Source organism: Equus quagga, chromosome 11 (assembly GCF_021613505.1).
Source record: "Equus quagga isolate Etosha38 chromosome 11, UCLA_HA_Equagga_1.0, whole genome shotgun sequence".
Taxonomy (NCBI): Eukaryota; Metazoa; Chordata; class Mammalia; order Perissodactyla; family Equidae; genus Equus; species Equus quagga.
Genome location: NC_060277.1, coordinates 91473749 through 91494862, shown reverse-complemented (window position 1 = coordinate 91494862; position 21114 = coordinate 91473749). Strand labels below are relative to the sequence as shown.

At 43.0% G+C, this 21114-nt stretch overlaps 1 protein-coding gene across 4 annotated transcripts in view; it reads right to left on the bottom strand.

Moving 5' to 3' along the window:
* Nucleotides 1-12458: 12458 nt before the first annotated feature.
* Nucleotides 12459-21114, bottom strand: part of ZNF652 (zinc finger protein 652) — a 52194-nt gene continuing 43538 nt past the window's right edge. For all 4 annotated transcript variants that reach the window (XM_046675128.1, XM_046675129.1, XM_046675130.1 and 1 more), the window contains exon 6: nt 12459-16641. In XM_046675128.1, coding sequence (XP_046531084.1) covers nt 16130-16641 — 512 coding nt within the window. In that variant the 3' untranslated portion in view covers nt 12459-16129. The remainder of the gene's footprint in view (nt 16642-21114) is intronic.

The window sequence follows — 21114 nt, the reverse complement described above, 5'->3', positions numbered from 1 at the left end:
TGGGGTCTCTGCTAGGGTCCTTTACCAGAATGTTCCCATGTTAATAAACTGTCACTTATCCAACCTTATACCACCCTATACCCCTTGATCCAGTCCTATAACATTGTCTTGGCTTCTGTCAGTCCATGTTGGCTAGGTCCTGAAACTTCAGAATACAGAGCCTGAATCCATCCAAGTCCAATCAAGAAACAGAGATCACACAGTAATTTGAAAAGGCAAAGTTTAATACATAGACTAATGAACTATATTAGGGCATTGGAGTAATGAAGGATTGGCTAGTAAAAAACAAAGAGAACTTGAGAGAGAGTAGAGCAATAGCAGATATAGGGAGCAGCCACTACCCCTAGTGCTGAGATAGAGTCCCAAGGAGAAGTCCACCCCAGGGCTGAGATCCAGATCTCGTAGAGAGGACATAGGCATGGCTCACTGGATGGCAGGAAAGTTACTGTGGTGCTGAGCAGGTGGGACTTGCTGGAAATTTGCCCTGCAGAACTCATCAAAATCTGCCCTCTGGGATACCTGGGAAAGCCATGCATGAGGAAGTGTGTCGCTGGAAGCAGTCCACTGTGAAATTCCCTGAGGGGAGTGCTGGGGAAGGCTACTGACCTCTGGGTGCTGCCCACTGCCAGGCTCTAGAACTGGACAATCGAGAAGCTGCCTGTGCTGCAGAAGCCAGGAGGTGGACAAGCTGCAAGAGGCTGCCAAGAGTAGCACACTAGAACTTGGAAGGAAAACTCCTTTCTCTTGCACAGTTTCTCCATGGCCCTCTAGTGACAAAGGTTAACATTGTGCCAATTGGCAAAGGAGAAATATTTAAAGGGCTTAGATCCATTCTTACAGAGCAGGCGAAGGAGGGCATATTTGGAGCTAAGAGGCAGACACTGACAACAGGCACAGTCCTTCTCTTCCTTTAGCGAGGCCAGCACTTCCCTGGCTAGGTTATGTTGTGACTTGACTAGTGATTGGTCTGGTGGACAGGAGAAGAGGTAGGGTCGATCCAGAGAGGTGTGCAGTATTGCGAGGTAGAGGCCTCTGCGTCTTCTTTAAGCGAGAGGGGAACATTGGCCTCGTGCAGGGAAGAGTGAGCCACTTCTGCAGGCCCAGAGGGTTCAGGGGGATCTGGGACTTCCCGGACACAGATCTCCCTATTACAAATCTCAGGCTCCCACTCCTTCCCAGCCAGGCCCCTAACCTTATCATAGCAGGCCTGCAGTGGATGAGGATTCGACTTTATCTGGAGCCCTGCTACGCTTATAATGAAGTCCTGCGCCTGATCCTCAGCTTTTCTGCTTTCTGGCTGCAGGAGATGAGAATTTCTCCTTTTGTGCTACCAAGGCAGTTCGTTTTCTATCGCTGCATAAAAAACTACCACAAACAGCTGCTTAAGACAACATCCATTTATTATCATGCAATTCTGTAGGTAGGAGTCTGAGCAGGGTATCAGGCCAACTGTGCCATACAACATAACATCATCATGGGAGCAGACTCTCATCAGATGAACAGGCTCCAAGGGTTAGGGTGTGCAATCTTGGGGGGCCAATTTTAGAATTCTGCCCACCACAGTCCACCGTCTGACCCCTAAAATGCATCCTTCCCAAATGCAAAATACATTCACACCCCCCCCCCAAGGTTCTCAAGGGTCTCATCCTAGGATGAGAATTTGAATGAGAAATTCAAAGTCCAAAATTTCATCTAAATATCATCAGCACAAAAGTCCAACGTTTTATCATCCAAATCAGGTGCACATGAATCCCGAGTATAACCCATTAAGTACAGCTCCTGGGTGCAATTCCTCTCCATCGATGGACTTGGGAAACTAAAGAAATAAGTCATATGCCCCCAACACTCCCAACAAACAATGGTGGGAGAGGTATAGGACAACAGTTATATTCCGGTTCAAAAAGGGGGAAATCACCAAGCCAAAGCAGTTTCTGAATCTATTCAAGCAAACTCTATTAGGTTTCAAGGCCTAAGAATAACCTTTCATGGCTCTTGACTCTGCCTTCTGGGCTCCTGGATCCACCCTCTGAGTCACTCTTCCTTTTCCATGAAAGATAGCACGTGTTTGCAGCTGAGAAATTTTATTGACCTTCTCCCTGCCAGTAAAATTTGGGGGACCCAAAAGCCTTCTTTCGTTCTCTGTCTCTTTCAATCCAAGCTCATGGTGTTTCTGCAGGTATAAATTTCTCAAGAACCTTGTGGGCTTTGCATGGATCGCACCCCAGGACTCACTCCATTACACAAAAGTCTCCCCCACACATCCTTCTGGGACAATCCCTTCTCTATATTTGCTTCTGCTGAGAAGGCTAAGGGGCAATACCCATTAAGGTTCCTGGAGGCTCCCTGGTTTGATTGAGATCTATGAAGAACACCCTTGATATTGAATGGTGTTCCCCCAAAATTCACATGTTGAAATCCTAAGCCTCACTACCTCCAAATAAGGAAATAGGGTTGTTGCAGAGGTAATTAGCTAAGATGAGGTCAACCTGGAATAGGGTGGACCCTTAATCCAACATGACTGGTTTCCTGATAAAAAGGGGAAATTGGACTTAGACACACACAGGGAGAATGTCATGTGAAGATGGAGGCAGAAATCGAGGTGATGCTCCTACAAGTCAAGGAATGCCAAAGATTGTCAGCGACCCACCAGAAGCTGGGAGGGAAGCATGGGACAGATGCTCAGTCTTCAGAAGGAAGCAACCTTTCTGATGCTTTGGTCTTGGTTGTGTAGCCTCAGGAACTGTGAGACGGCACGTGTCTGTTGTTTAAGCCACGAGTTTGTGGTCCTTCGTGGGGGCAGCCCCAGCAAACTAACGCAACCCTTATCTCTGTGACTGGCCTGTTGATCTTTCCAAAGTTCCAGCCAAAGGTTGCCACATTCCCGGGCTTTTTTCTATGCTCGTTTTGGGCAGCCATTTCTGAATTTTAGTATCTTTTGGAATCTGGACAGGCTGAGAATTTCCCATATCATGAAGTCCTCGTTCCTTTTTGTTTAACAGTTCTTCCCTTAATTTCTATCACTCTTCTTGCATTTTACTGTAAGCGGCAAAAAGAAACCAGGCTTTCTTCGGCTAAATAACCTCGGCTAAATATCCAGGTTCACTGCTTCTGAGTTCTGTTTTCCACATAACAGCCAGACCCGATTCTGCTAAGCTTTCCACTGCTCTGTAATAAGAAGCGCCCTTCCTCCAGTTCCAGTAACATATTCCTCCCTTCCTCCTGAGCCCTCACCATCAGCATCTTAAGGTCCAGGTTTCTACTAACAGTCTGTTCATCAAGATTGAGGCTTTCTCTCAGGCAGTTGAGGATGTCTCTGTAATTTTCCTCACGTTCTTCTGACCGGCAGAGTCTTTAAGGTATATATTTCTACTAAAGGCCTCTTCAAGGCAATCTAGGCTTTTTCTATCACGCTCCTCAAAATTCTTCCAGCCTCCACCCATGGCCCAATTCCAAAGCCATTCCCACAACTTTAGGTATTTGTTATGGTACCCCCACTTCCAGGTACCTGCACCTGTTTTAGTTTTCTATTGCGGCATAACGAATGTCACAAATGTGGTAGCTTTAACAACACAAGGCCTGCTGACTTTGACACTTGCCTTCTGTTGGTGATTAAACACCCTCGGCCATTCATTATCTTTCCCTAATGCATCGATGGTGCTCACCAATGGTCTTTAGAGTCCACTGTGTTTAGAATTAGTGCTTCCCCTAACCTCTCAAAAGCCTGTGATGTTGCACCACCCCACTTCTATAGGTTCACCACTAGTGAGTTTGGACAATCGTACCACTTCAGCATGAGAGGGCTGTCAGTTCCACCTGCCACTAGTGATGGGGTCTTCGTTACCAGCTACCCAGCAAGGGGCCAACGTCCCATTTTGGAGTCTGCTTCCCTGAACCAATCCTGGCACCAACGTATTAGATCAGGTTCCCTGGGAACTGACTCGAGTATTGAGCATCAAGACCTGGAGAGTCTTCCAGGAAGTAGGATTAGGCAGAGGTCAAGCTGGGCACAGAGTTCAACTGTGAGGCCTTCACGACAAAGGCCTCAGCTTGTCTCACAGGGAGTTCAGGAGAGGGTGGCGCTTCACAATTGCCCCGCCTCGAGACAACAGGTCCGGATCTTTATACATCTGCACTAACAAGTCATTGGACGGTGGGCTTCCCTGGGGAGGGGAGGAGGCGTGACTTTGGGGGAGGTAACTCTCTTCAGCTGAGAGCAATTCCTGGAGAGGGACTCAGCTGAGAGCTGTTGGCACAAACACTCTGGAGCGGCTGGGAGAATGAGCGCCTCACCCATGAAGAGGGGAGAATCTGGGAGGCCCGCCACAGCATCCGCCACAATTATTGTTTTCTGGAACTCCCAATAGTGAATATTTGTATTTTGTATTAATTGTCTGCATAATAAATTACTCTCAAACTTAGCAACTTCAAAGAACAGCCATCGTCCCCCATTTTCTGTTGGCCATGCATCTGAGCTGGGCGTAGAGGTTCAGGGTCTCTCATGAGGTTGTCATCAAGGTACTGGCTTGGGCCACAGACGCTTCAAGACTCTGCTGTGGCTAAAGAGCCACTTCCAAGCTCACTCACGTGGCTGCTGGCAGGCTTCTGTTCCTGGCCACGTCCTCCTTAGGCTGCCTCACTGTTTTCGTGACATGGCAGCTGGTGACTGTAGAGCGAAAGACCACGCCCAAGAGTCTTTTCGAAAACTAATCTTGGAAGTGACATCATATCACTTCTGTCATATTCTATTCCTTAGAGCATGTCACTGAATCCAGCCCAGTTAACGGGGAGAGCATTACACAGGGGTGTGAACCCCAGGAGGCGGGGATCATCAGGATCATCGGAGCTGCCTGTCACGAATGCTACCTGCCAAACACTGGGCTGAGCATTCTCCCTGCATTGCTTTATTTAATCCTCACCACGACCTTAAGGGAGCTGCTATTAATATCCTCTTTTGCAGATGTGGAAACAGGCTCAGAGTGGTTAAATAACTTGCTCACAGCCACATTAATGACTGTGTAGGAGAGAAAAGATTGAGCCCAGGTTTGTCTGTGAATGAGCCTGTGTGTTTGTAACACTTTGAGTGTACTGTCTCCCTCAGTAACATCTGGGGAACGATCAAAGTTGTTGCAGAATATTGAGGCCAAATAGGGTGCTACTACGCTTGAGGACAGGGACTGAGGGCGAGATGCACCAGTCACAGGGCTCTGAAAGCAGACCCTTCCTAACTCAGGAAGTTCAGGAATAAGCCTGGGAACACGGAGGAGCAGGCCAGAAGATGGGGTGGAGGGGAATTCTGAAATGGTTGCACTGTTGGTGAAATCAGCTGTGGACATGAGGAATCCCTCCATCCTGTCCAGTTCATAGTTTCTAAGTATAGATTAGAAATAGAGGTATCAGGCACCTAGAAACAAATGAGCTAAAACTGTTACTCGGTTATGGCCAAAAAGGTTAAGATTCTTGCCTAAGGGACTGTGCAAAGCTACAAGCTCTCAGGAACTGTTAGACCTAAATCTGAGGCTGTTCCAGGTTATCTACCACAGTGTAACAAATCACCACAAATCTCAGTGGCTTGTAAGAATAATTTATTTCTAGTGATCCTCTGGGTTGGCTGGGCAGTTACTCTGCTGGTCTTACCTGGGCTCCTAAGCATGTATGTAGTTGAGGGCCAGCTGAGCTGAAGGGTCTGGGATGTCCTCATCCGCGTCCGGAGGCTTGGCAGGGAGAACTGGGGCTTCTCTCTCCACGCAGTCTCTCACCGTTCGGTGGTCCAGCCCGAACTTCTTCACTTGGCAGTCATGTTCCGAGAACAAGGGCAGAGGCCGCGAGCATCTTGAGGCATAGGCTCCAGAACTTGCACATCATTTTTGCCACATTTTATTGGTCAAAGAAGTCACAAGACCAGCCCAGATTAAAGGAGATGAGAATGGCCACCCTTACTGGGAGCTTAACAGGAGGAGGGGTAAAGACACCCTATAAAAGGGTGTGAACACAACGAGGTGGGAGCTGAGGGTCATTATTATTACCATTTACCATGGAGACCTTGGAAAGGGAGTTTGTGTTTAAACTGCAGGGAAGGAGTTCTCTGGGCTCGGTAGCGGCACTGGGTCACAGGCCCTTCGAGAAAGGGCTGCCGCGTGCCTGGGACTGGATCTGTCTCCACTGCAGGGCGCTGGAGTGAGCAATGGCCAGTCTGTGCAGGGAGCGTCCAAGTCTGGACCCAGTGAGCAGCAGAAACACGTAAGAATTAAGATGTTGGAAGATCCAGTTAAAACAACCAGATTCTACCCGAAACTGAACTCAGGCTGCTGTTGGAATAAAATAATACATATATATAGTACTCTAGAACAGGATTCTTCAATTGCAGGTAGGACTTATTAGTGGGTCTTAAAATTAATTCAGCAGTTCATGATCAATATTTAAAAAAACAGAATAGAAAATATGTTGGATAGCCAAGGAATGGGAAAATACATTTCTGACTATGGGTCCCAGTAAAAGTTTGAAAGCCACTGACCTAGTATATTTTGGGGTGAGGGGAATATCTACTTTATACCTAGGAAAAAAGTGTTAATATCAATATCCAGTCAGTTACAAGACAATGGAAAATAAGAAAAGTAATTCTATGATCTAGGTAGCTTAGTGCCATTCTAAGAGGTTTTAAACAAATGGAACTTTGAACAATAAGATTTCCTTTCTATATACTTAACTCCCTCACTGGAATCCTTACAACAGGACAGGATGGAGCCTGAGCTGGAAAGGCTTGTGGCAGAAAACAGCTGATCTTCCAGTTGGCTGCAGTAATAGCTCTGAGGGCCAGCCTCCCACAGGATCTCACCAGCTGACGTTCTACCAGATAATTATTTGTTTAATGTCGAGTTTCCTCCACAGGAACACATGCCCCACGAGAGCAGGGATCCCGTCTTGTTCACTACCGAACAAGGGGCTAGGGCAGCGCCCAGCACATACGAAGCCCTCAATAAACATCTGTGGACTAAACAAATGAGTGCCTGAACGGATGGGATGGGGGCAGGAAGAGGAACCTCACCCCAAGCGCCCTATTTCAGAATTACAGCTCCTCACTGAATGTACTTTGTAAGCTATTTCCATCTGTTATTACTTTTCTTCAGACGGGTTCAGACCCAGTCATGACCCTCTTCTCAAACAGTGTTTTCGAGGATCTGCTCAGATTATTGCTCAGCTGGACGCAGCACTGTTACTGAAAGCAATCTGCACTGAGCCAGGCAGCACTGAATAAAGAGAATGAATCACTGATCTGGCCAGCAGCCTCGAAAACAGGTTATCCTTCAGAAACAGGTTTGCGGGCTGGGCAGCCTCTACCAGGACTAGAGACAACCGATAACACCAGATCAGGATTGTGCATTTTACGAGAAAAAGATAACACTGAGCATGGAGACCTCAAAACGTTGTCAACTGAGGATAAGGAAGAAACGAAGTGAAGAAAGACACACAACAGAGATGACTACGTTTTTTTTTTTTTTACTTCGAACATTAGCATTAAGGTGGTTACCGTACACATCCAAAGGCCCAGCATCTCGGAAATAGCATGAAGTGGCACACCTTGTACCAGAGTCTCACAAGAATAAAATAGACAATGCTACATCGAGTGGTTAAAAATACACAAAAAAGTAGTTTTAACAGTCTATAAATTTTTTATACTTAAAATCATGATTGAGTTGAAATAAAAAAGTGCATTTCAATTGCTAAAAAAATAATATTGGTATAGTTAACACAAGGGGGGAGATCAGTACACTGAGGGATCTGACAGGATGCTGGAGAAATGGTGACTCAGGGAAGCTAGGCTAGTTTGGGGATTGAGGAGGGGAGCTCGGTTCCGTCTCCCTGCCGTTCCCTGGGGCCACGCAGCCCTCCTCTCCCCACCATCGTTCCCATCTTAGGAGATCCTGTCCTACCTACCTGCCACCTCCCCGACTGAAAGACTCCTCTAAACTCCTCTGCAGCGTGACAGGTACCTGTCCTACACACCAGTCCAACTTGCCCTTCCGTTGCGTCTTCGCAGAGGTAGGAGAGGGACACTGCCCCCTTCTGGACTTGACACAAGTACCCCAGCCACATGGCCTTAATCCTTACGACCTAGCAGGCAGAACAGGGACCAAGCAGCTTCTGTTTCGTCAAACTCCTTTGGACAAATGTTCAACATTCAACAACAAACTTTGTAAACCTAACCCTAAACAACTCCTGGCAAGCAAACGGGATTTTCTTTTCTTTAAGAAATGAGGAAAAGTGCAAGTGATTTCAGTACTGTCGGGGAAAACAAAAGTAAAAACAAACACGTTACACCTAGCCACCTGCTACCCAAACCAGTCACAGCTTCAGTTTCGCTTTTTGTCGAGTGTTAAAGTTACACGTGGATACCTCTCTCTACCTGTATAGCTCGGGGCCAGACGTGGCTAGGAAAAGGAGCCAGGCGGACATCCGTTCAGAAGGCCACTCCAGGCGCAAACGCCTCCTGGCCCCCCTGCGTCAGTAGGTGCAGTCTGCTATTGCCCCTTAGCTGATTACTGACCCGCCTATTGTGAAGAAGACGCTGCAAGGAGCACCAACGAAGCTCAAGGTCAGAGAGCTGATGAAGGTTGGGAGCCCAGGACAAGTAACTGACAGAGAGGGAACACAAACTGAGTTCTAGCCTGGAGAGGTGGTGCTGCAGGGCTCCTCCTGTGGATCAGGACACAGGGTCTGGCCCAGGACTTGCTGGGCCAGACATCCATCTGGAGCAGAGAAGGTGAGAAGCGTTTCCTCATCCGTGCTCGACTTACCCAGGCAGCTCTTAAGCTTCTCAGAGATGTGAGGGCCCTGTGCTCATGGTGGGGTCTGGAAAAAGTAAGGATGGTCCCTTCCTGCTCTGCGTTTAGCACACAGTGGAGCCCCCATGGGAAGGTCCTGGCTTCCTCTCAGGGCACCGTTATTTTCAAAGGCTAGTGAAGACGCCTGACTCACCCAGCCCTTTCTTCATTTGCATCATGAAGACTGAGCAACTACTGGACTTAGTAATAAGGGAAAATGGCTTAAAAACCAAGATCTATAAATAAGCACTGAGCCAAGAGAGGATACTCTATAAGAGACTTAAAAGGGGGATCTTTAGAAGGTTGAGAATAAAGAAGCTAAAGTACTTTGTTGCTCCCTTGTGGACAAAGCCAGTACTGCTGATGGAATAGACACACAGCCTGGGTCAAGAAATGAATAAAATATATATTCTAACCTGTAGAAGATTGAGAATTCATCTGATTTTGAGAGGCTGCATATATATCCTTGAGGATGGAAGTTCAGAAGTAAACACCAAAATTATGCCACACACTTTTCTTACTTTTGAAAAAATCAAATGAGTTGAATAATCAAGCATAGAAAAGATATTTGTAGGAGGATTAGAGATTCTAAAAGAATAAAATATTTCCCACCAACTTTCCAATGCAATTAAACACAGCCTTGAGTCTTTTGCAGGATGTAAGTTGGCGTCTCTGTCCTTCTGATCACAAGGTCCCTTTTCACCTGTAAAAGACAGGCAGGGAGGAAGCTGTGTTCCTTCAGAGGAGCTGGATATTCAGAAACAACTTGATCCTTTGGCACATCCAGTACAGAGACAGGCTCTTTGGTTGATCAAGACCAACAATGCAAGTGTCAGATTTCCTTCTGAAGTTAAGCAAAATTCAGCTTCTACCCCTTCTTGTCCCATCCTCATTTTCTCCATGTCCCCAAAAACGTTCTCAAGTGACTTATCCCTGATCTCACCAGAGAAGCTCAAATAGTGTGAAAGGAGCCTGGAGCTAGAAAGTGGAGGAGACCTTGCTCGGGGGCAAGGGCCCTCTGATACTTGGGCCAAACGTCTCCTATCACCGAAGACATGAAACGAGCCAACGGTGGGCGTCAGGGGGGCGGCCCCTCTGCGCGTGAGCACATGCGGCTCTCCACTGTCGTGCTGCCTGCGACTCTGGAGAGAAAAGCCACGGTTTCAAAGTGGTTACGATTAGGAAGCCAGTTACTTCCTAAAAGAGGCCAACTTCTAGGTCAATAATGAGGACTATCAAGGCAAATTAAAGCGAAAAGTATTTAAAACAACAAGAAACTCTTGTTCCTTATTTCTATAGAAATCTACCATTTGCATTTTGTAAACTAGTCTTCCCGTTCCAGCCAGTGAGCCCTTCAAATGTCTTGAATTTACCCATTATCAAACATGGCCAGTTCTCACAATTTTGCTGTCTCACCAATAACATACTCTTGCCAGACCAACAGGATTATGAATTTATTAACAGCTGCCTTCTCAGACTCCCACTTCATGTGGTTATTAGCTAGTCTTGAAAACCTGAGTATTAGTAGTATTAACTTTAAGGAAAGAGGAACAACATTTTAAGTCAGAAAGGAAAGATTTTGACTAAGGCCAAAATACTCAACTTAATAGCTTTCATTCACTTTAAAAAAATGCAATCTAATTTCCTAATTTTAGAGAGTTCTGTTTGTCTTCAGTTTTGGAAGAGAACTGAAAGAGAGCAGGCAACCTGTGTGAGGCATACACTTCAGTTCTGACTGTGAAATATTAGCCAATTGCTAAAACAGTTTCATCAATAAGGTGCTCGTATCATATGGAGAACACACTGCAACCCCCTTTTTATTAAATCCTTCATATGTTATGTCTCAATCTTATTTTTAAATTAATTAGATGAGAACAAGTAGGAAAGAAAGTAGCTGGAAGTCTCTGAGGGACGGGAGCCTAGGGGGCAGATGAAAAGTCAGTAAGGACTTCTGATAAACCCAGAGAGAGATTTTAAATTAATTTGACTACAATAAAATTATGGGTACAACCTTGCAAAACGTTTCTGGACGAGAGAAGCAATATAGGAACAGGGGATGGCAACAGCAGCATTCAGGATCCTGAATCAGAAAGAGGGGGCCTTCGAGAAGACTAAGATGAGAAACACAGGCTCACAAGAGACACTCACTGACCTTTCATTTTAAAAGAACTTCTAGCTTCTGGTGAAAGACAAGAAGATGAAGAGTAAGATAAGGATACAATCTTTCATCACTAAAGATACAATATGTGAAGAAATAAGATATAAATAAAAGTTAAAAATGTAATCTAAAAATGACATGGGGGAACAAAACAGAAATATGTTCAAAATTCTCAGCCAAGGTTTTAGCTAGTTTGTAGAGCCAACCCAATCGGAAAAAGGGTGAATTCCAATACTCACGGAGAATGAAATAATCAGAGGTAGGATTTAGAGCAGGAAAAGAATGTTCCAGGATGCTGGCTTTTTGAAGGCACTCAAGAGTAGAGTGAGAGAGATTGAAGCTGTAGTGAGATACTAGAGGATTAGAGGGAAGTGTATACTCACTTGTCTGTCAAAGGAAATAAAAACAAGTCCAGGGACATTGTGACAACACATATATTACCTAGTAACACACCGAGGAACAAGGTAGAAATCCACTTTATAAGTAGTTTCTTACAACAATATAGCTTCTACTTGGGGAACAAGAAAGAGAAGTTTGTTTTCCAGATACGCAACTCTGCAAAATAGTTTTGACTTAAATGAAGAATTTGATAAATGGTACATTATCTGGCTCTTTAAACAAATTTACTGAAGCTAAAGCTTCAAAGTTGGGACAACCAAGGAGTTTGATTTTCCTTTGAATCTTGCAAAACCTATCCTCTAAGACAAAAAGATCTGCTCACAAAGTCTATAACAAGTCTGGAGTATAAAAGTATCGCTATGAGAGTGGGTATATCGATGGCAACTTTTATGGCTTCCATAGAAAGTGTAGAGAGGATCTCTAGTTTGCTCTATCGAGGTAGTGTCCAGGGTTGGAAGGTCATCGTCATTTAGTACAAATGCTACAGGTGACAGAAGCAGGCTAGCTCGGGTATCATTATTGCGTAATGCCACTATCTCTAACGGCTAATGACCTTTCATGCCTGAAAAAATGATCTTTTGGGAAATTTCCTGTCTTGGTTCAGGCAAAGGAAAATTAAAACCCAATATTTGTTTGCTCAATTTTATAGCCTGAAGAGTTCCAAGTGAGTAGATTTTTGAAATGGTGGATAGGTGATAAAACTCTTAAATGTCACTTATCCCCTTTTTCATTAAATACTTCCCGTACAGTCTAAAACAGCATCGAAATGTTCATCACGTGGACCAGCAATGTAACAAAAGTTGTCTCTTCTATACAGTAGCTCAAACAGAAGGGTTTCTCTAACTTCAGTTTTCCTTTCCTTTTTTTTTTCTCAAACAATAAAACCCCACCTATCATTCTGTGTTTCACTAACTGAAATCTGCAAGATGGAGTAAATATATATACACCTACAACGGATTTCTATTTCTGCTGATCTCCTCAAAATTTAAAACTTCCAGTGAAATCAAAAGTAAGCTAAACATACATATCCATTCAACAAACATAAAAACTGAAAAAAACTTTAAGAAGCAGAAAATTCAAAGTTTACAAGCATCTCTTCAAAGTATTTTGCCTTCAGTTAGTACACTAGGGACAATCAAATTATAGGGAGCACTCTAACCACAATGAAAAGGTACTTCCAACAAATGCAGTTTCTAGAAAGGTGGTACGACTATGGTAACGTCCATGCTCAGTCGTTAGTTTAGAACAGTTAATGTAAATGGTGGACTATAAACGTATGTGTAACTGATTTGCAAGGGTTTCTTTGAACTACTGTAAAGTTTTATGTGGAGACCTCCTTGCTTGCTAAAAATAAGACTCAAATCACAAACATACGTGGAAATGAAGCCACATGCCTTTAAACTCTTCATCTTATTTTCTTCATTCAAATTTAAAAATCTCACTCAGTCGGAGCCTACCTGACTCAATCTGAGAAAGCAGCAAGCAGCCTTTCATTAAGGATAAGGAAGAGTTTCTATTTGAATGATAAGACTACGAGAAAAGAACAGAAAAATGCAATACAAAAAAAAGCAATGTCAACTCAAGAAAGTCCTTGGGAATTTTCCTTAAGTAGGTCTTAACCCTAGTAATCATACAAGCCTTTCACCACAGTAAAATTAAGGAATGCGAAACCACCTCAATCTGACATGTATATAATGCTGAAATGTGGCCTTTGTTGTCTTTAAAAGACTTGTTTGAGTACAGATAAGGGCTGAGAAACTGAAAACTCCTCCAGAGTTCTTTTTTCATAAGCAGAGAGCAAGTAGGTAATAAGTTCTGACGACGTCACGGGGTGCTGTACTGTATATGGGAGGGAACACACCACGTAATGCAACTTTCATTTTGGCAAAGGACCCCAATCACATTTTCAACCCTGAGTTTGAGTCTTAAGCATGTTAAACCTGATGCACATGAATGTTTAAGGCTTAATCCTGCAGTTCTCATATTCAGAAGTGTTAATGTTACGGATATTCTTAACTCATTTCATTATTCATATGTGATATGACACTGATGAGGAGTCATGTTCTGAGCAGTCTTCCTGAAGACCACAGATCCCAAGACAGGGAAGGTATACTTATCTAGGAAAAAAAAATTGCAAGGTTCCAGATTATTCCACAAGACATTTCATTAAGAACTGTATTGTATGACAACGCTGATTTAAAAAAAAATAATAATTCTTTTTTGCTTCTGTTAAGGGTGGTGGTGATTATTTGCTTAATACTGGTTTTCCTATGTAGCAGATATTCTCTTATGGCTATATTCACTTGAATGAAAAATCAAAGATGACTACCTGAATTTTCCAGTGTATAATTATAGTACACCTCATAAATGGTTGATTCAATGGTCTCAAGTCTAGAATTCAGAATTGCTGCCTGATATTGTAATTTAATTAGGACAAGATAAGGTATAACCAATTAACTAAGCTGCAATTTACATCTTTAAAAAAATCATTTTAATAGTACAGGCTTGGCCATGAAATAATAATATGCCTACATAAAGGTACAGATCCACAAACTTGTCATGGAATGCACAGGAGACTGGGAGTAAGGGGGAGCAGCCACTAAAGATATAACAGTCATAACAAGGAATTAACTTTCCTTATTGGTTTGGGTACCGGGGTGTTCAAAGAATGTGTATATATATATATATATATATATATATATATATATATATATATTTAAAATGACATTCTTTAGAAATTACATCCAAAAACAGGAAGAAAAGTATATGTCTTGAGATACTTTTCTGCCTCATTCCAAAATTTTCCTATGCTCATTATAAAAGACAAAGGCAATAATCAAAGGAAAAAATTTGGAAATATTAAAGCAAAAAGCTAGCAGAGAATGCGATATTTTTAAAATAGGGACTAAACCTCAATTGAAAGAGTTCCATTTTTTCCTACCACAGAGCTCATTAGCTGGAAAAGTGCTTGAAGTATATCTGCACATTTAATATAAAAAATAAAAAATAAATAAAAGCCAGGGTTCTGATTCAGGCAATGATTTAAGAGCCTGAGGAGAGAAAACTAAAGAAACTTCAAGATTAAAAAAATAGAGAGGGAGGGAGGGAGAGAGAAAGTAGGCGAGCTTTGGAACTCAGTTCTCTCAGAAGAAAAAATACAAAATTTTTAGCTATGCTGAGTCCAGATAAATTTGATCAGTTAAACATAACCCATATGTTAGCCCTTCTCTTCAGCCTTTCTATAATAAGCTCCTGATTTATCGTGCTCTTTAGAAGTTCCCCAAACTTGAAAAAATGACGTGCCTAAGGGTACTGGGGATGCTGCTCTCACCACCCAGCAATGCTGCTGTCATGCAACTATCTGCAGGGGACGGGGCAGCAAAATGCAGGAGCTCGCCTTCCCTCCCGACAGCAAACAGCGCAGAGTGGTGGACACATCCACTGATCTCAGAGACATTTTAAAACTCATAACCAATTTGCGTTCTCATCCAAATTTCTCAGCCACCATCCACAACATCATGTTTGTGATTTTAGTGTGCTATTTTTTGATAACAATTCTAGAAAAATAAAGCAACCTCAAAAAGAGCAGTGTATTATGAGACTTCGATGTGTCATCCCATGAAGATTGGACACGAACACAGTTCTGAGGGAAGTGAGAGTCAGACGTGACGGAGATGAAACAATCTCCATCACTTCCTCCTCTTGACAGCGACTGGCTTTCCCCAGATTTTCAAAACATGCAAGCTTTAGGTGACTGCCCTGGAAAAGGCCCAACCCTCTGCAAATGATTCCACTGAATGGACCAACTGAACCAATGAAACATGGAGGACAGAAGCATGTCAGTGAGCCTAACAGACACTTGAGTGTTAAGTAGAGATTAAAAAACTACCAAGGACTTATGCCAAGTTCTGAAAGCAAAACCTCATTTTTGCAGTAACCTGGTCTGGAGACCCTCCCAGATACATCTAGTCTCTGAAGCACCTTTGAGTTGTACGGATGTAAGAATAACTTTGAACTACAGAAGTTATATGCATCTTTAAGAATCACATTTTGATGATTATAAAAATTTTTTCTATTTTACAACATAGGTCCAGCTACACTGAAAAAATTACACCGCTTATTGAAATACATTTCATTTTAGAAACAGACTACTAAAGAAGTCTATACAAAAACTCTAAAATAATTTCTGTAGTAAAATAAAGAGTGCGTTAGGAGAGCTACACAAAGAAGAAAATTTCTGTCTTTCTCTATAATGCTTGATATACTGTGAAATGTGGCTAGCTCAACTCTGAAGCCAGCACCAAAAGCTGAAAAGAATTCATTACGATACACAGTGATACAATTAATGCTCTGGATTAATCTCACAGCCTTCCCGATTAGTACAAAGGAAACCGGGCCTGTCCCCTCTTTGAGGAGAAGTCCAGGATATAAAAGCAAGCATACCTCATCAGCTGATATGAAATTATAAAATTCCACAAGTCTGAGTATCTGAAATTTATAAAAGTCACCAGAAAATGCAAGCACATTGGGCTTTAGTTCGGTGGTTCCCCTGGTTTGGACGGCAGCCCCTCTGTGAGCTCAAGGTGGTCTTCTTGTTCATTCCCTTGGATGCGTTGATTCCCCAAGACAATGACAAAGCTGTTGGTGGAGGCCGAGAAGAGTCCGACAGCTGCAGAAAGGCTCACCAACTCCCTCTCTGCAAGCTCACATGTGGGCACACGACACGTGGAGAACACACTGAAGGAGACGGATGTTAATGATGCTGTGCTGAACTGTTCTTCTCTGCCAGGTGCCGAAGAAAGTTGTCCTCACCCTGGCCTCTGTGATTTAAAGGCTCGCTCTTAAAGAGCGCTGGAGGTGGGGGGAGGTGTGGGACCGGAGGGATAGGAAGGTGGTGCGGGTGGTGAGGGTGTGGGTGGATGTGGAGGTGAGAGAAGGAGTGGGGGATGGGCCGAGGGGGAAGAGTGCTTATAGGATTCATATTGATTGGAGGAGTTGGGGTTGTGGGTGTGTTCACTACAGAAGGAACTGGGGTGGCTTGGGAAGTTGTAAGTGGGATCTGGACAGCAGGCGGCACATTCACGGGGCTGGTCACCCGAAAGCACTTCTCCTTGTGGGCCTTAAGCATGTTGGAGAAGCGGAACCGCTGGCCACACACATCGCATGGATAGGGCTTCTCGCCTGTGTGAGTTCTGCGGTGCCTCTTCATGTTGGGGCGGCTGGTGAAGCTTTTGCCACAGATTTCACAGATAAAGGGTTTCTCTCCTGAGATGAACACAGACACAAAAAAATGATTAACATACTGGGCGGTAATTATGTGCTCATGTTACTCTCCGTATTAAAAACGGAGATTACCACTCCTTTCCCTTATGATATCTTATACTCTAAGAGTCATAGAAGCATCTCCCAAAGTTGGGACTTAAATAAGAGCGGACACAAGTCAAACTTACATACAACCTACCATTTGGGCTTGGTTAAAAAAAAAGGAAGGCCCCTTCAGGAATGATCCTTCCTGTCCTACATGAAGAACTGTTCCAATGGCTTTCCTGTGCTCAAGGGAACTAAAACCACAGATGAATCTCTGTCTCTACATTTAGGCAAAGTTAATCTGTAAGCAATTTCTGACATTTCAACCAAAAGTAAGACTTTGCTGAAAATGTCCTGTGGAACAAATAAGTCTCTTCATGTCCACTCACACATAATCCTTAGCATGTGGCTCGCTCTTTGGTACCAGACTTGGAAAATACTGGGCTGACTCACCCCACAACACAAATTTCACACTGCACTGTTTCTCCACGGGAGTGCTGCTGGCATTTCTGCAGACAATTCTTCATTATGTGGGACTATTTGGCACATTTGAAGAGCACTCAGCACTCCTGGTGCCAGCCTACTAAATGTCCCCAAAAGACTCTGACAACCAAAAACGTCCCCACACCATTTCCAAATGTCCATGCGTGTGGGGAGGGTTGGGGGAGGGCTACTCTTCTGGGTTGAGAACCACTGGGCCAATGAGTCAAAAAGGAGACAGAAATCCCACAGTTCTAAGGGTAACTTAGGGAGGAAACTAGCTTTGGGTTCTAAAGGTTCGATTTTTTTTGAGGTAACACTGGTTTATAACACTATATTAATTTCAGGTGTACATCACTATATTTCGACCTCTGTATACACTATATCATATTCACCACCAGAAGTCTAGTTTCCATCTGCCACCAGACAAAGGTCTCCCCATTTATGCCTTCTGCCCTCCTCCCACCTCCCTTTAAGGACTTAATCTTTCAGCCTCCTAACTTTCCTTCAGACTTATCACTTAGTTCCATGCTATGTCTGTCTGGTTCTATACCCAGGCTATAGGGGGGAAACAAAATGATTTTTGAACGTACTTGTCCATTAATCACTTCACATGGACTGCTGTGGTGAGGTGTGGAGTACCACGCACGTGTGCCTCAGTGGCCACACGCTTGTACTTATCCACCCCTTCCTCCGTTCTCAGCGTGCAGAGCTTGTGTCTTTACTGTGGCTCCTGCTACAAGAGACTTTGCTCTCACTTCACTTACTGCCCCCCGTCTGTCTAACAGATGTCCTTATTCTACTCTGGATAACAGAACTACTGTGTACTGAGTCTCACTGTGCGCTCGGCACTGTTCTAATCACTTACATCTAGGAACCTTCGGTGATCCTCACGGCGACAAGCCACAGACCACAGACAGTATAAGGCAGGTATGTTATTATCCCTATTTTACTGATAAAGAAATTAAGAAACTTGCCCAAGGTTCTACAGGGCGTGGAGAGCCAGGATTGAAAACTCTGCAGTCTGGCTCCAGAGTCTGCGCTTTGACATGGAAACCATAGCGTTTCCCGCCTCAACACCCTGTACATTCCTGCATACACAAAGGGATGTTATTTCCTTACTGTTTTCCTCCACTTTGGGACCCGTTCTTATACTAGCAGCAAACACCTGTTTACCTGTACCTAGTCGTTATTTCCTCTCTCTGCCTTTGCAAACCGACATCTCTTGTTGCCCTCCTTCCATGGAAGCCAGAATAGCCCACGCTTCCCTGAGAGACTGGATTAACAGTCAGGAGGGAGCCGTTTTCTCCAAAATCACCAGGACTATTTTCTATCATATTTTTGTTCTCTCTCTGCTTTTCATTATTCAGTAACTGCCGCTGCGAGGATCTTCACTGTGATTCATACTCATCCTTCTAGATAAGTTCTGTGCCCAGCTGTTTTCCTTCCTTTTAATCAGTTTCCTCCAACTACCTTAAAAACTTCAAACTACGTTAAACGGAGTTGACTAAGTCAATTATGGTATACCTATCTAACGGAAAGTGCCATTAAAAATTTATAATATTTTTACACTTTTATAAGATTATTATACTTTTATAATAAGTATAGAAATGTAACAACATGAAAATCTATAATCTATTAAGATTACAGTCTATTAAGTAAACAAGCAAGCTATGGAAATGTACGCAGGGAATTATCCACTTTTAATGAAAAATATAGAGAGAAAAAATATGGAAAGAAATATAACAAATGTTACCAGTGATTATCTCTAGGTAATGGGATTATGAGAGATGTTTTACTTTATTGTTTATGCTTATATGTACTTTCTGTTTTTCTAAAATAAACATGACTTACAGTACAATAAAACGTTTTCAAAGCACACCTGCTTGACAACCTATCCACTCCCTGGACCCCTCCCACTTTGACTTTCCAGAATTAGTATTCTTCACTCCCAACAGCCCTAGGAGACAGCGTGAAAGAACCTAATCTTTGAATTATTAGTCTAACGTGAGCCAACACTCTACAGCTGATTCACTAGTCACTTCTTAGGTGCACTAGACGCTTTATCTGCAAACGGCATGTGTTCATTGAAAGTTTACTGAATGTATGGACACTTAACTTTCTGTTATGTGCTCAGATCTCTCTAATCATCTCTCATTTGTAGCCTTCTAGGCTATAATGATTTGCCATAAAAGGACCAAAAACTCTAACTGGCCTACCAAAAACCTATGGATTCAAATTAAAATGGATCCTTTTCACTGCTTAATAATCTTTTACTCATTTCTTGATGTCTTACTAAATTTTCCACATTTGTTTTGCCAGATGTAAAACCACAATCTCACCTACCTCTAACTCTCATTATTCATTAGGTCCCATCTCCTAATTGTGCTAATAATTAATGTTAAAATTTCCCTGAAACTTCAAGGTAAGATTACAATGAGGCTATAATAAGGAAAAATCAAAATGTAACATTTGAAATCAACCACCTGTACAATGGCCCACTTTAAGGAGGAGCAGATAAATGGGTGGCTGAGAGATATACTAACAGCTAACTCCACCAAGCTAACTAGAAAAGGGCGTCTATCGATACATTTGAAGATATGACCTGCTACATATAGATAAGGCTAACCTGATTGTAAGAAACTGTATTGTAATGAGCCTGAAGAAAGACCATTATAAATGAAGACAGAGAATCTGCAGGGAAGATAGAAAAGAGCGAGGATTTGGCTAGTTAGTTGTCTTTTGCACTGTTCAAGGGAAAAAGCAATCTGGCCAATGCACACAAGCATTCCAGTCTGCTCAGGACGAATCTCCTTGAGCAGCATCAGAAGTCCATATATCTATATATCCAGCCTAAATCTCTCCAACCAACTACTGGATATTTCCACTTGAATGTCCCATAGATATCTCAAAACTAACAAGTGCAAAATTAAATTCATTATCCTTCCTGGCAAACCTGCTACTCCCTCCACTATTCTCTATCTTGATAAATGGTATACAAGCCCAAAATCTGGGACTAACCCTTGATTCTTCCCTCCTACACCACTGATATCCAATCAATCACCAAGTTCATTGACTCTACCTTGTCTATCACTGTAATTTCATCCACTGCCGTTATCATAGTCCATATCATCACAATCATTCACCTGGATTACTGCAATATCCACCTGACTAGTTTCACCATCTCTATTCTTGCTCCCCACCCTCCAATCCACACTGTAGCCAGAGTGAACTTTCAGATAGTTGTGTTGCACTGTGCTTAAAACCTTTCAAGAACTTCCCACTGTCCTTAGAATAAAATCCAAACGTTTTTACGTGGCTTCTGTTTTTTGTGTGTGATGTGGTACCAGCTTTCTGCTCTCCAGTATCTCGTCTTATCACACCCCTGCCCACCCCAGCCCCCAATCCATGAAACTCTGGCCAACTTCATTTAGTTCCACATGCTTACTACGCTCTCATCACCAAACCACTGCTATGCCTTGCTTGTCTATCACCCCAACCTGACTATAAACTGTGTGAACCTAGGGACCATTTCAGTCTTGTTAACTACAGTAGCTCCATTTAGTAGATTACTAATTAATATTCAAAAATTAATATTTGTTAATTCTAAGACATGCATTTCCCCCTACATATTAACATCTCTGAAACTGACAAATACCTTACTATGAATGGCACATCATTGTTTAATTTGCAGTATTTCCTTAGACGTATATAAATTAAGTTTGTCTTACAACTGCTGGCTTCTTGGATTCAGTGAAGTATGGTACTCATTAAGGTCATTCAGTTACTTCCTTTGCTATAATTCCCTGTCCCTGACAATTTTCTGATTATAATTTAGCTTCTAATACAGATTTTTCTTTAGGCAAAGAATATGCTCACCGAAGAACATATGCGTTCAGAACCACTTGCCACTCAGCCTTTTCACTGTAAATTGATAAATTAGCAATTTTA